This window comes from Crocuta crocuta, unplaced genomic scaffold (assembly GCF_008692635.1).
Source record: "Crocuta crocuta isolate KB4526 unplaced genomic scaffold, BGI_CrCroc_1.0 scaffold39, whole genome shotgun sequence".
NCBI lineage: Eukaryota > Metazoa > Chordata > Mammalia > Carnivora > Hyaenidae > Crocuta > Crocuta crocuta.
In genome coordinates this window covers 6,957,808-6,970,894 of record NW_027533334.1, presented here as the reverse complement: position 1 = coordinate 6,970,894, position 13,087 = coordinate 6,957,808, and the positions used below count along the sequence as shown (strand labels likewise).

Genomic DNA, 13,087 nt, shown 5'->3' with positions numbered 1-13,087 from the left:
AAACTGGGGGGAAGATACAACTAATATTAAAAAAAAAAAAAAAAAAATCCAGTACCAGAAGGTACTGGAATATTAGTAGAACAATGAGAGTTTGCTAAAAAAATAGTTTATTTTGATATTTTGAAATAATCAAAATACTGTATACTCTCTAACCAGTATCTCTTCTTGCCTGATATATAGTACCTACATTAGCATTCTGAAATGCTCCAGAATCATTCTGGAAATATTTATGGAGGGCCTTTTGGGATATCATTGTAGATATTTGNTCCCCCTTGTTCCTCTGTCAAGTTCCTCCTAATCCTCCTATACGTGCAAACATATGATATTTGTCCTTCTCTGCCTGACTTATTTCACTCAGCATAACACCCTCAAGGTCCATCCATGTTGCTACACATGGCCAGATTTCATTGTTTCTCATTGCCATGTAGTATTCCATGGTATAGATAAACCACATCTTCTTGATCCATTCATCTGTTGATGGACACTTAGGCTCTTTTAATGTCTCTTTGCCCATGTGAAAATGACCCAGTTTGAGTCACCCAAAAGATTGTTTTGTTTGTTGTTGGATATTACCAGTATTATAGCTTTCATGAATCTCATCTTTCAGCTACTTTAGCTTGAATTAAAGTATCACACCATGCATAACATAATTTTTCTCTAATATATTATGAGTCTGAACATGGTTGTACTTTTTTGGAATACTTAAGTCAAATTCTAGGTTTATAAATGATGACCAAGAAATTCAAGGGATTATGGAATCACTAAATACTACAACCTAAAAGGAACTCCACTCCCATATTTTATAGTTGAGTAATTTTAAATGCATCAAAACTTAACAGTATGTTGGACTGTTCTCATCTTGGTCTTAAGAAGGTATTTCCTATTTAGATTTGTATAAATACTATCAGTTTTACTAAATACTTAATATGAAAGCAGCTACTGTACATTGTAATGTTGCCCACAATATATTTAATCTTTTCATTTTTTCACTTTCAGCTTTCTTGTCCTTTTACTTAGCTTAAGTAGCAACTTTTAAAATAATTTGCCTTGAGCACTGGGTGTTGTATGGAAACCAAGTTGACAATAAGCTATATTAAAAAATATTTACTTTTCCCATCTATTTCATAACTTGATTGATTATATTACCTAGATAATGTACATATGTTCTGATTGGAATATTTACTCACATTCGAAGTAGTATTAAATAATTAATATAGGTTGGGTGAGACTTAAAATTGGATCTTTTAGAAGTGTGGTTGTTGTGCTGGTGAGAGTAATAATACACTGCACTGCAGCTTCACCAGCCCCTCCAGATTTACCGTCTGATGCAGCTGTATTACAGTTATCATGTGTTGGTTCCCAAGCTGCAATTTCCTTCTCAATTTGTGGCTATAACCCAACATTTGATGATTGTTTTCCACCCAGTTCAACATTGATCTTTGATCCTGCAGCAAAGTTAAAAAATACCTTTTTTTTTCTTTTTTGCCAAAAATCTGACAAGATTGTATTGGGTGTCATCAGCAGTAACATCAGACTTTATTTCACTGAATAAAGATGAAACAGCTGCTTTATTGTTCAATTCAGCACTCATGCATTCAGTATAGGATCATAATGTTTTCCAGCTTTCTCTAGCTATAGATATTTTCCCCTGTTGTCTAAAAATGCTGTGGATATCACTTTGTTAGACAAAATGTAGATATTTTCAGCAATTCTGTATTAAGTTGAACTGTAACATATACTTAATCACTTTATAGATGTTCCTAAAACTTTTTATAAGGGTATATTTTTATTTTCTAATAATTATAATTCCCAAAGTTAATTATAGATTTGATTTGCCTTTGCCATATTATCTTTATGCTTTTTACAGAAATTTATTTTAAATTCCATTTATTTCCAAGTTATCTTATTTTTTCACATAGAATTGTAATTTCACATTGAAATTGGTAAGTAATCCTCTTGTGAATTTGCGTGTGTAAGAGAGACAGATAGGAAGAGAAAGGGATGAACTGAGGGAGGGACACATTGATTGATTTAAAATAACAAAGCTTCAACACTGTTTGTGAAGGACTTTGTTTGGTGTTGCCATGTTTTAACTTTCACTGCTTAAGAAATGGTAAATAATTCAGTGTGGGTTGTTGTTGTTGTTGTTGCCTCTCTCCAGCAGCCTGTGGTAGCTGTTCCCCTTATGCCAATTAGCAGAAGGAAAGAGGATGAGATGTCTGTTGGAAGTGCACCCCTGGCAAAGCAACAGTCCTATCAGGCCTCTGAATATGCCAGCAGCCCTATAAAAACAAAAACAGTAACAGGTATGTGTCAAGAATTCTAAAGGGTGTGTGATTTTACCCTGTCTCTCAGCTAACAAGGTACCAAGTTACCTGTACCTTAATTTCATGAATGCTGCCCAAAGACATGAGACTCCTAGAATGGGGACAAAAGACTTTATTATCTTACAGCATTAGCAGTAACTAGAGTATTAGCATTTTCTTGTGTCTCTGCCCTAGGCCTGATTCCCACAGGGTGGCACTAAGAAGGTCAGATGATACTAAACACAGTGGACTATGTTACAGAAGAGGAACCCTCAATTTAGGGAACTCGAACCTTCTATAATGGGGAGAAAGCATGCCTGCCATTTTCTCTAGATGGAGACACTATTGTACCTTTCAAGGCTGTAAGCAAACTTGACCTTTGCTCAAAAGGAGGACAGTATCTGTCTTTTGAGGCTGTATGCTCTGCAGATATCCTTGAAAGCACAATTGGGAACAAAAGCACTCACTACTTCTACTTTGAAGACCTTCAGAAACACTAGAGACCGATAGGGAATGGTCTCCTGATAGTATGTTCTTTCTTAAAGTGAATTCTAGCAAAACACAGTATATCTCAATTTTCTCCCTCTCCCTTCTCTCATTTTCTTAGCTAGATCATCTATGCAAATACAGAGTATAAATATTCTTCCATAAGACAATTTTAAATTTCCATTTCTGTAATAAAACAGTTTATCATTACATTTATGATTTAAATTAAGTTACATAGAAACTATGATCATAGTTGTTTATGATTTGTGTATCTTCCTTCTTGAATGCCCACCGTTTTTACTTCTCTGGAAACCTTGGTGGTAGTGCTGTATAGAGAATGCTGTAGGCTAAACCTTTTCTTTGCTTATAATTAAGTTTCAAAGTTTTTGTTCTGTTTTAATTAGAGTACACTGTTCCTGTTTGAGTTTTAATTTAAAAAGTGTTTTATGAGGGGTGCCTGGATGTTTCGGTTGGTTAAGCGTCTTAGTCTTGATTTCGGCTCAGATCATGACCTCATGATTCATGAGATTGAGCCCTTTCATTGGGCTCTTTGCTGATAGCGTGAAGCCTGTGGGACTCTCTCTCTCCCTCTCTCTCTGCCTGTCCTCCACTTGTGTGTGTGTGCCCTCTCCTTAAAAAAAAAAAGTATGAAGTTGCCCTGTTTCACTCATTGTTTACATTGCATCGTAAACTGTAATGAATTTGGGAAATGAATTCATAGCCTTTTACACATCTTTTTTTTTTTTTTTTTTACTTTTACCACTTAACCTTTAAATTGTATAGTTCAGTTAGTGTTAAGTATATTCACATCATTATGAAATGCGCATTTTAATATTTTAACTGGATTTTACAGTTGAGAAATGTTAGAGTTAATTTATGCCTGAATTCTTGTTAAAATGAGTTTTTATTTTTATAGTTTCAGCCTAAGTTAGTCTTGGTCTTAAGTTCATTCCCAACAATTATGTAGTATTTTTGGCACATGAAGGCCAACAAAGCTTGGTGGTACTTCACTGGGCTTGATTTTGCCTTGTGATTATTCAGCAGGAAGCAGACGTCTTCCTTTTCCAATCACAGTTACCCAATATTAAATAGCTGGCTGCAGGGAGAACATATGTTTGATGGTTGGAAACGTGTTGACAGCAGAACAATACTATTCCAGTGCTACAGGCACATAGGGCAGGCCAAGCCAGAATAAAAGTATGTCTCACATGAAGACACTGTATTATCACAAAAATCTAAATAATCTTCTAGGGAATCTATTTTTGAAAATTAGGAACCCCTAACAGCAATGACATCTGTTTACCCTATGTTTTGGAAATGTTATGAAAATTAATTTGGAACTGTTGGTGAAACTGTCTGTAATGGAAACAAAAAATTGAAAAAGCAGTATGCTCCATAAATGATAGGTTTTTAGAAAAATACTAGCTATTTTTATCTTACATGTTTATATATTACTTCTCCAGTTCAAAGTACTATTAAGTACACAGTTAAATATTAGAAGGTCTTTGAATTTGACTCCTTGAATAGTATTGAGATAATAAATTAAGACATGTGTTCACTAATGATGTAAATTTTAGTAGATCATGCCACAGTTTAAAAGTAGGGACCTTTAGCTTCTGACTGTGATGGTGTAACAGGGACTAGATTTATATTTCTGCTATAAATAACTAAGTAACTTGTCTAATTATGTGGGGAGGAGGAACGGTTTCTAGACATTGGGGAAAAGGCAGCACAGGACTGTGATTCATCGTAGAAGAGAAGCAAAACAGTCAAGCCCTTAGATTGCCCTGGCTTTCTTGCTAATGGCACGTTCCAGACCACAGAGCAGGGTGCAATATAATAAGCTGAGCTCAGCTATCTTGCTGAATTGAAGTTTAGCCAGGTAGAGTGACTGAAGCATTAGGAGGTGGAGATGACTGCAAGTCATAGAATACAGTTTGAGAGAGAGAAAGTTGTGTAACAGAGAGCTCCAGAAATCAGCAGTAGTATTCTCATTGAATAATTGCTAAGTGAATAGTAAGATATGCATGCATGGGATGAGACTCTATATAGTTAGGTAAAAGATGACCAAGAAACTGTGGTCTGAATGATTCCCAGAGCTCACTCTGGGCTGGAAGGCATTCGGGTCCTACTGTCCACAGAATGCAATCCCGTTGATTATTCAGGGCATTCAGTAGAGATTCTAGAAAAGCCATTCCTCCATAGTATCCATAGTGGCAATAAAGTATCAAAAATGTAAAGGCTACCCTAGACTCACTTTCAACAGTTTAAAAAAGGCTTTGAAGTACCAAAAACTGATTAAGTGGTGGCAAAATGAAGCCCAACACTATTAAGAGAAATAGATGATCCAGACATGTAACAACTTAAAATCACAGTGTAAGCACATTCAATCAAAACCCAATGGAGATGTAAAAAAGTAGGAAACTTTGACCAGAAAAACACACCAGTATGAATAAAGTAAGAAGTGGCATAGATGACAGAATTAGCAGGTATATTAAATACTTGTCTATTCAAATAGGTATTGTAACTATCTTCAGGTATTTAAGGAGAGATGTTTTGGAGGAAAATGGAAGATATAATAAAGAATCGAGCCTAACTCTAGAGTTGAAAAATACATGTGAATGGAGAAGCTGGATAGAAATAACTCTAGAATATACATTGCTGAAGAAGAAATCAACCTTGAAGACATAGCAATAGAAACTTGCAAAATGAAACCAAAAAGCATAAATGGGGGAAAAAAAAGCATATAGTAGTTGACTGAGGAGTGATATTTTGGGCAGTCAGAATAGGTATCATGAAAGTTTGACCAGATACTTGAAGCAGGTAAAGGAGGGAGCCATGCATATATCTTTAGAAAAAATCCTACAGGATTATAAATGTATCTTAGAATAAATTATCCAGTCTAACCCCTTAGCTTTATAATTATGGAGATTGATTAATAAAGGGGTCAGGTAACTTATCCAAGGTTAAAAACTGTTTAGTGAGACTTTTTCTAAAGTTTCAGATTATGTATTTAATTCATCCCTCCACTGAACTTCCCCTCTGGCAACTATCATGTGTTCTCTATAGTTAAGAGTCTATTTCTTGAGGTTTTTTGCTCATTTGTTTTGTTTCTTAGATTTCACATATGAGTGATATCATATGTTATTTGTCTATGACTTATTTTGCCTAGCATTACACTCTACAGTTCCATGCATGTCATTGCAAATGGCAAAATTTCATTCTTTTTGATGGCTGAGTAATTAATCATTCAGTGTGTGTGCGCATGTGCACATGTGTGTATACACATATACACATACCACATCTTTATCCATTCATCAGTTGATGGAATAGGTGATGGGGATTAAGGAAGGGACTTGCTGTGATGATCACCTGATGTTTCTATATTGTACCCCTGAAACTAATTCTATACTATATGTTAACTGGAATTTAAATAAAAACTTAAAAAAAAATCTTTCAACATGAATATTTACATTCCTTCTTAATTTATAAAGGAAAAGTAAAACGTTAAGCTATTTAATCTTTTTAAAAATCTTTCTCAGTTTGATCACTGTTTTACTCTGTTCTTCACTTTCCACTTGAGAAATCTTTTTCCAGTGCTATGTGAGTTGCTTTGATGAAGCTATTTAGCAGATTATGGAGAGTAACACTTGAAAAGTAGCACCCTGATGACTTTAAATAGTTAACATATTTTCTCAGTGTATTAATGCACCTGTAGGAAATACACACATACACACACACTCACACACTCACACACACTAAAGTTCCAGATTATGGTAGCCATTCTGTGATTATTAGGTGCTTTCTTTCATTTCTTAGAGGCAAAAGCAGCCCTAAAAATCAGGTCTGTTTAGTCATCTACTGTTTTACTTCTAATACCCAATATGTAACCAGCCAACTTCAGAGCATTTTTTTGTCAAGAGATTCTTCTAAATTTTCAGCCCAGTCCCATAGGACTGAAATAGTGAAGAATTTTACGTCAGAGCTACCAACAAGGATATAATGGGAAACACCTATACGTCTGTGATGAGCATGTCAGATTCTGTCACTCTTTAATTGGGTGTCAATTCAGTGTTAAGTTCCTGGATGACACTGAGAAGTGAAAAGCTACTGCTGACTGTTTTTCCCCCATAAATCAGATTTTTAAATATATCCCACATTTATTGATGTGTTCTAAAAAAATAAAACATTTATAATGCTTCAGATATTTACATTTTTTGTCAGGCATATAGAAATTTAATCTTTAGTTCTCAGAATTAAATATGAAAATCATGAAATTTAAAAAACACTTCATATTATAGATTGAGAAAAACTTCAGAATTTTTTAAAGAATTTTTTTTATTTTTGGACCACTAACTTAGGTTATCAGGTAAAATATTCCTAATTACCTTTTTTCTGACCTCATTTCAAAATAAAGTATTTTTAATTGCTTTTTTAAGTTTGTTTATTAAGAGAGAGGGAGAGCAGGGAGAGGCAGAGAAAGACGGGGAGAGAGAGAGAGAGAGAGAGAATTGTAAGCAGGCTCCACGGTGTCAGCACAGAGCCTGACATGGGGCTCGAACCCATGAACTGTGAGATCATGACCTGAGCTGGATGCTTAACCAGCCAAGCCACCCAGGCGCCCCTCAAAATAGAGAATTTTTAAACTAAGTGAGAGTTCAGTAATGTAGCTATAATAATTAAGGTTGAGTTAATTTTCACTGAAAAAATTAGAAAACTCTCAGTAACAGTTTAAACAAGATTGAATTTTGTCTCTCATGTGAAAGCTTAAGGGTAGACACCGCAGGCTGTTATGGCTCTCCAGGGTCAGGCACTGTCTTATTGTACTGTGGGTGGTCTCTATTACCAGGCTTGACTAATGTCCACAGTGGGTGCATCAACAGTGCATCACATCTGTTTTTAGTGAGCAGAAATGAGTGACAAGAAGTTACCTTACTTCTTTGAAAAGTATACACAGGTTGCACACTTCAGTTTTGCATATATACTCTTGGACAGAACTACTCATGTGATCATATCTGAAACTGTATGGGATCTCAGGAGGGTAGTCTGTATTTTTAAAGGCCCATATGCATGACCAAAACATGGGCTCCAACTAAGAAAAAAGAAAAAAGAGGAGAGTAGATACTACAGGTTATTTAGCAGTCTCTGCCACAGAACTTAAAAGGTAATGTTACAAGCTGGAGTTTTGGGAGGAAGTAGAAAATACTTTGCTTTAAATGAGATTATCAGAAGACAAAGTCAGTAAAAGTGTTGTTGTGTCTGAGGTGTTGCTTAGATTTTTCACAGTGAGTGAGAGAGGCTTACGAGTCATTAATGTATGGATCATATATAATCAAAGCCACAGAGTGTATCATCTCCCAGAGAAAGCATTCACAGCAAAATGAGAAAAAAACCCCAAATTAAATTCTGAGCAACTATTTCTTTAAACATTAAGGAGAATCAGCCAATGGAGAGATTGAGAAGCCTTATTCTGAGAAGTAGGCAACAAAGATGTATACATATGTATGTATACGTTTGTATGTATGACATATATGTGACATAATTGAACAACGCTTCAAGAAGAGAGTGGGTAACTGCCTAGTATGATGTAGACTCATCAAGAACAAAGAGGCAGAAAAAAATTCAATTGTCCAGAGGAGTTTCTCTTGTTTGGAAATGAATGGGAATTGAAACAGCTATGATATACACCACTCTGTCAAGAAATTTGAGTATACAGACATTTGGGTATGTCTGTAGAGAGGTAAAGAGGAGAGAAGGAAAAGTTGGGAGATACGGTAAAGTTGTGTATCATTTATACAGCGAGATCACAAAGGAAGCAAAATATAAGATCTTAGAAACCGATGTAAGAATTAATAGAATTGCCTCTTCCTCTGGGATAGAGTAGAAGATAAGAGTATGTATCTGTCAATTTAGTTCATTTTCTCTCCACAAACAAGATTAGGTAGGTTTAGTATTATTTTCTTTGCCCTCTTTCAGAGAATGTTAAGAGACGAGGAAATGTTTAGTTTTTGAGGGTTGGACACCTGTTTTGCATATACAAGGAATGTGTTCCTTTTAAGGAAACATGACATTATGCTTTCACTTTTTTTTTTTTTTTTTTTTTTTTAAATATATGTTTCATATGTTACTCCAAGTTTGGGTGCCTGGGTGGCTCAGTCTGTTGAACTTCAAACTCTTGATTTCAGCTCAGGTCATGATCCCAGAGTCTTGGGATCAAGCCCTAAGTCTTGATTCTTTTTCCCTCTGCTCTGATTGTGCATATGCATGGTCTCTCTCTCTCTCTCTCTCTCTGTCTCTGCCTCTGTCTCAAATAAAGAAAGAAAAAGAAGAAAAAAATGTTTTTCCAAGTTTGAAATTCCATCAAGTCTTTAAAAATCATTTTAGGGGTTCCTAGGTGGCTCAGTAGGTTAAATGTCTGATTTCGGCTTGGGTTGTGGATTCCTGGTTTGTGGTTTCAAGCCCCACATCCAGCTCACAGCTGTCAGCAGAGTCCCCTTTGGATCCTAATCCCCTCTTTCTCTGCCTCTTCCCTGCTTGTGCTCATCCTTTCTCTCTCAAAAAATACATAAACATTAAAAAAAATATTTAAAAAATTATTTTATCTATAGGCAATATAACTTGTAGGATGGTTTTAAGTGGTGAGATTTCCAATTTTTGCTAGTAATAATTGCTCCTCAAGGCACTGATATATATGGATTCTAATTTTAAGAATTGTGTATTATAAATAAATATAATATAGTTATTCATCTACAAATGTTTAAGTCATCCTTAATTTGATTAAAGCTGAATGTTGAACAGGTATGTTCCTAGTTACAGGGTGGAGTTAGTGTTAATGTATGCAAAATAAATTTTTTGTGGACTTTTGTATATTAGAAGTTGCTCACTTTAATCACGTAGTTTAGCATAAAATTGCATTCCTTTGTGATTAATTAGGTTTTTAATTTCATTGAAAATATTAAATCATTGGAAAACATTGCATAATATACAATTGATTTTATTCTCTCAGGGGTAAAATGTGGTTTAAAGTATATTTTACCCTTTTGAAATAGAAAAGGGTTTAAAATAAAGTATATCTAGTGAAGTACATCAAAACTTAAAAAAAATTGGAAAAAACCATCTAGAAAGTAATCAGAACTTAAGGAAAATATACATATACTAAATTGCCTTTTCCCGTTTGTAATTTTAAGAACCATTGTTTTTATTTCTAAACTTAGAATTTATGAGGTAAAGTATTAACAGTCTGTAGAACTTAACATAAAATTTACTATTTCAAATTATATATGTTTGTTTCTAAGCTTATCCTCCTAAAGAATTTCAACAGATGCCAAATTTTAATTTCTTATAGCAGCCATAACAGTCTACATGGTTGTAGCTATAGAGTATTTTTAATATTTTGTTTAAAAAAAATTTTTTTTAATCTTTATTCTTGAAGGAGAGAGAGACAGTGTGAGTGGGGGAGGGGCAGAGAGTGAGGGAGACACAGAATCCAAAGCAGGCTCCAGGCTCTGAGCTCTCAGCACAGAGCCTGACGCAGGGCTGGAACTCACAAGCCATGAGATTATGACCTGAACAGAAGTCACTTAACTGACTGAGCCACCCAGGTGCCCCTAACATTTTGTTTTTTTTTAATGTTTCATAAAATATCTGTTCATCATTTGATGATATTCTTTTATAGACAGATCTGATAATTACACTATTCACTTGGTACTACCACATACCTGAATTTCTTGCTTTGCTAGTTTTCATATGAAGACTCCTCAAGTAAATCATCAGTTCATAAAGAAATGTAATTTATACTTTTTTAGTGTGTCTCCTCGTGTGTCTGGCGGAATGTTGTATAGTTAGTGTTTGTTCATTAATTCCAAGAGCATGTTGAGTTTTTTAAGCATACTAGGTTTATTGATTTTTATTTTTTAAATATATTACAATTTATGTAGCATGCACATAATTCTTTCCCTCATGGAACTTTGGTTCTTGAAAGTTATATGTAATTATTATTTGTTTTTGTACTTTCTTGGTTTATTTTTAATTTCTCTAGGACTTGTAAAGCAGAAGACTTATTTAGGTATGATTTCTTTTAATATGTTCAATTTTACTCTTATTTTTTACTTTGAAAGTAGAATATAGTCTGTACTAAATTTTGTCAATGGAGATGGCTTTAGAATGTAAATTATCTTAATGCTGAGAAATTATTTTTAAATTCTACATTCTCTAGAGATTATTTTATTTTGACTACAAAGGAGAAAAAAACCGCCACAAAAGCACTCTTTTTGGTTTCCATGAACACATCTGAGGCAGACTCATATTTTGTTAAAAGCATTCTTTTTTTTAAAAAATATTTTTATTTATTCCTAGGAGAGAGAGAGAGAGACAGCGTGAGCAGGGGAGGGTCAGAGAGAGAGGGAGTCACAGACTCTAAAACAGGCTCCAGGCTCTGAGCTGGCAGGCCGCACAGAGCCCGACACGGGGCTCGAACCCACGAACCGCGAGATCATGACCTAAGCGAAAGTCGGACGCTTAACCGACTAAGCCACCCAGGTGCCCCTAAAAGCATTCTAAACAGTAAGTGATTAAATTAAAATAACAGAGAACACAAGCTGCTTGAAAATAGTTCATCTTTCGTATCTTTCTATCTTTTTTCTTAGTGCATTCCTATTTGGTAAAAATCTTTGGGCAAGCATCTGGAGTACCATTTATTTATTGATACATGCATTAAATATATGTATCACTCTAGCAGTATGCTATAAAGCATATAAGATAATTATAATTTTATTAACATTTTAATGCTTTCTGATAGTTTTAATGTATCAATAATATATCAATATACCAATAATATTTCAGTGAGACTAATACTGTGCTTCATTTCTTAAAATAAAATTTAATACAGTGTTATAAAAACTTAAAAGTTTTAGTTCTTAATTCAGTTTAATAGCTGATTTTAGTGGCTGACAAAGTTGAAAAGCTGCCTCACTGAGATNGATCCATTCATCTGTTGATGGAGCCCCTCTGGAAAACAGTGTGGAGGTTCCTCAGGAAACTCACTGAGATAATTTATATCCTAGAGAGAAAAGGCCATCATTAATGCATGAGGACACTAATTTTTCAGTCCTACCGATTTTGTCAAAGGTCTTTATTGACAAAAGGCTAGTAGATTTCAGGCTTCCTTACATCAGTAAGATAGTCTTCCAACTTAATGGAAAAGTGTTGCCTTTTTCTTTTAAATAAATTAGTGATATCTTCAGTCCATAGTCTTGAATTTGTCTGTTACATAAGAGTCTTTTAAAAAATGTATATCCAAATTATGAGGATTAATTTAGTTAAAGATAGAGAATAAAATTTATAAATCTGATGAACTGTGTGTATGTAAGTTGTAATATGCCACAGTTAATAAAAAACCAATGAAAGATTGAAGGGCCCCTGCCAGTTTCTTTTTGTTATTGAATGTGTAATTTTCCTCCAGTATTCTTAGCATTTTGTTATTTGTAGCCTTCTGACATGGAGATGGACCTCAATGTAATTCTACTTTGCTAAATGTTAACAAACTATGTATCTTTCTCATTTTTAGATAAAAATAAATATGAACAGACATTCTCCTATTTTTCCCCAGAGCTCAGTGGATGGTCTTCTCGTTTTGCACACTACATTTATTGGAGTTCATTGTTATGTTAGGATGTTGCTATATGGAAGTTTAGGGTTATCTGAAAGAAGTCCCTCATAAAGGCTCAGGTGGGAGAGTGCCAAGGCGTCTAGTTAAACTGGGGAAAGTATTGACTAACGTAGTTGAAGAAATCTTCTGGAGATGGAGATAAAATCAAAAACATCTCTTAATATGCAAGTTCAGACAGAGTGTCAGAGACAGTGACCAGTGAATATGATAATGGAAGGAGTGAGAGCCAATTAATTAAGCAAGGCAAGCAGTAAGGTTGGATACTTCTTGAAGAGAAGCAAGCTTGGGAAATGGGGAAGTAAGCCACATGAAATGCTTGGGCATTTTGAATGTAGGCTGTATAATGAATGATATTGTGAGGGCTCGACAGTTACACCTATTAAAAATTGCCTGGTTTTCCTCTTAATTTATAGGTGACTCCTTGAATAGGGAAGAAAGCATTTTTTCATTAGGACTCTGCAAGAGAAAGAAACTGTTTAAATTTAAATTTTAAAAAGCAGTAATATTTTGTTGAGTCACATAACTAAAATGGTAAGAAAAGCAAATATCTTTTCTTTGGAATGACCTCAAAACAGAGACTCCATACCATCAGGATTCTGCCTTTTCTGTTGGCTTAACTTTTTTTTTT

At 34.5% G+C, this 13,087-nt stretch overlaps 1 protein-coding gene across 2 annotated transcripts in view; it reads left to right on the top strand.

Moving 5' to 3' along the window:
* Positions 1 to 13,087, top strand: part of VPS13B (vacuolar protein sorting 13 homolog B) — a 761,997-nt gene that overhangs the window by 317,752 nt on the left and 431,158 nt on the right. For both annotated transcript variants that reach the window (XM_077748161.1, XM_077748160.1), the window contains exon 21: positions 2,162 to 2,306. In XM_077748161.1, coding sequence (XP_077604287.1) covers positions 2,162 to 2,306 — 145 coding nt within the window. The remainder of the gene's footprint in view (positions 1 to 2,161; positions 2,307 to 13,087) is intronic.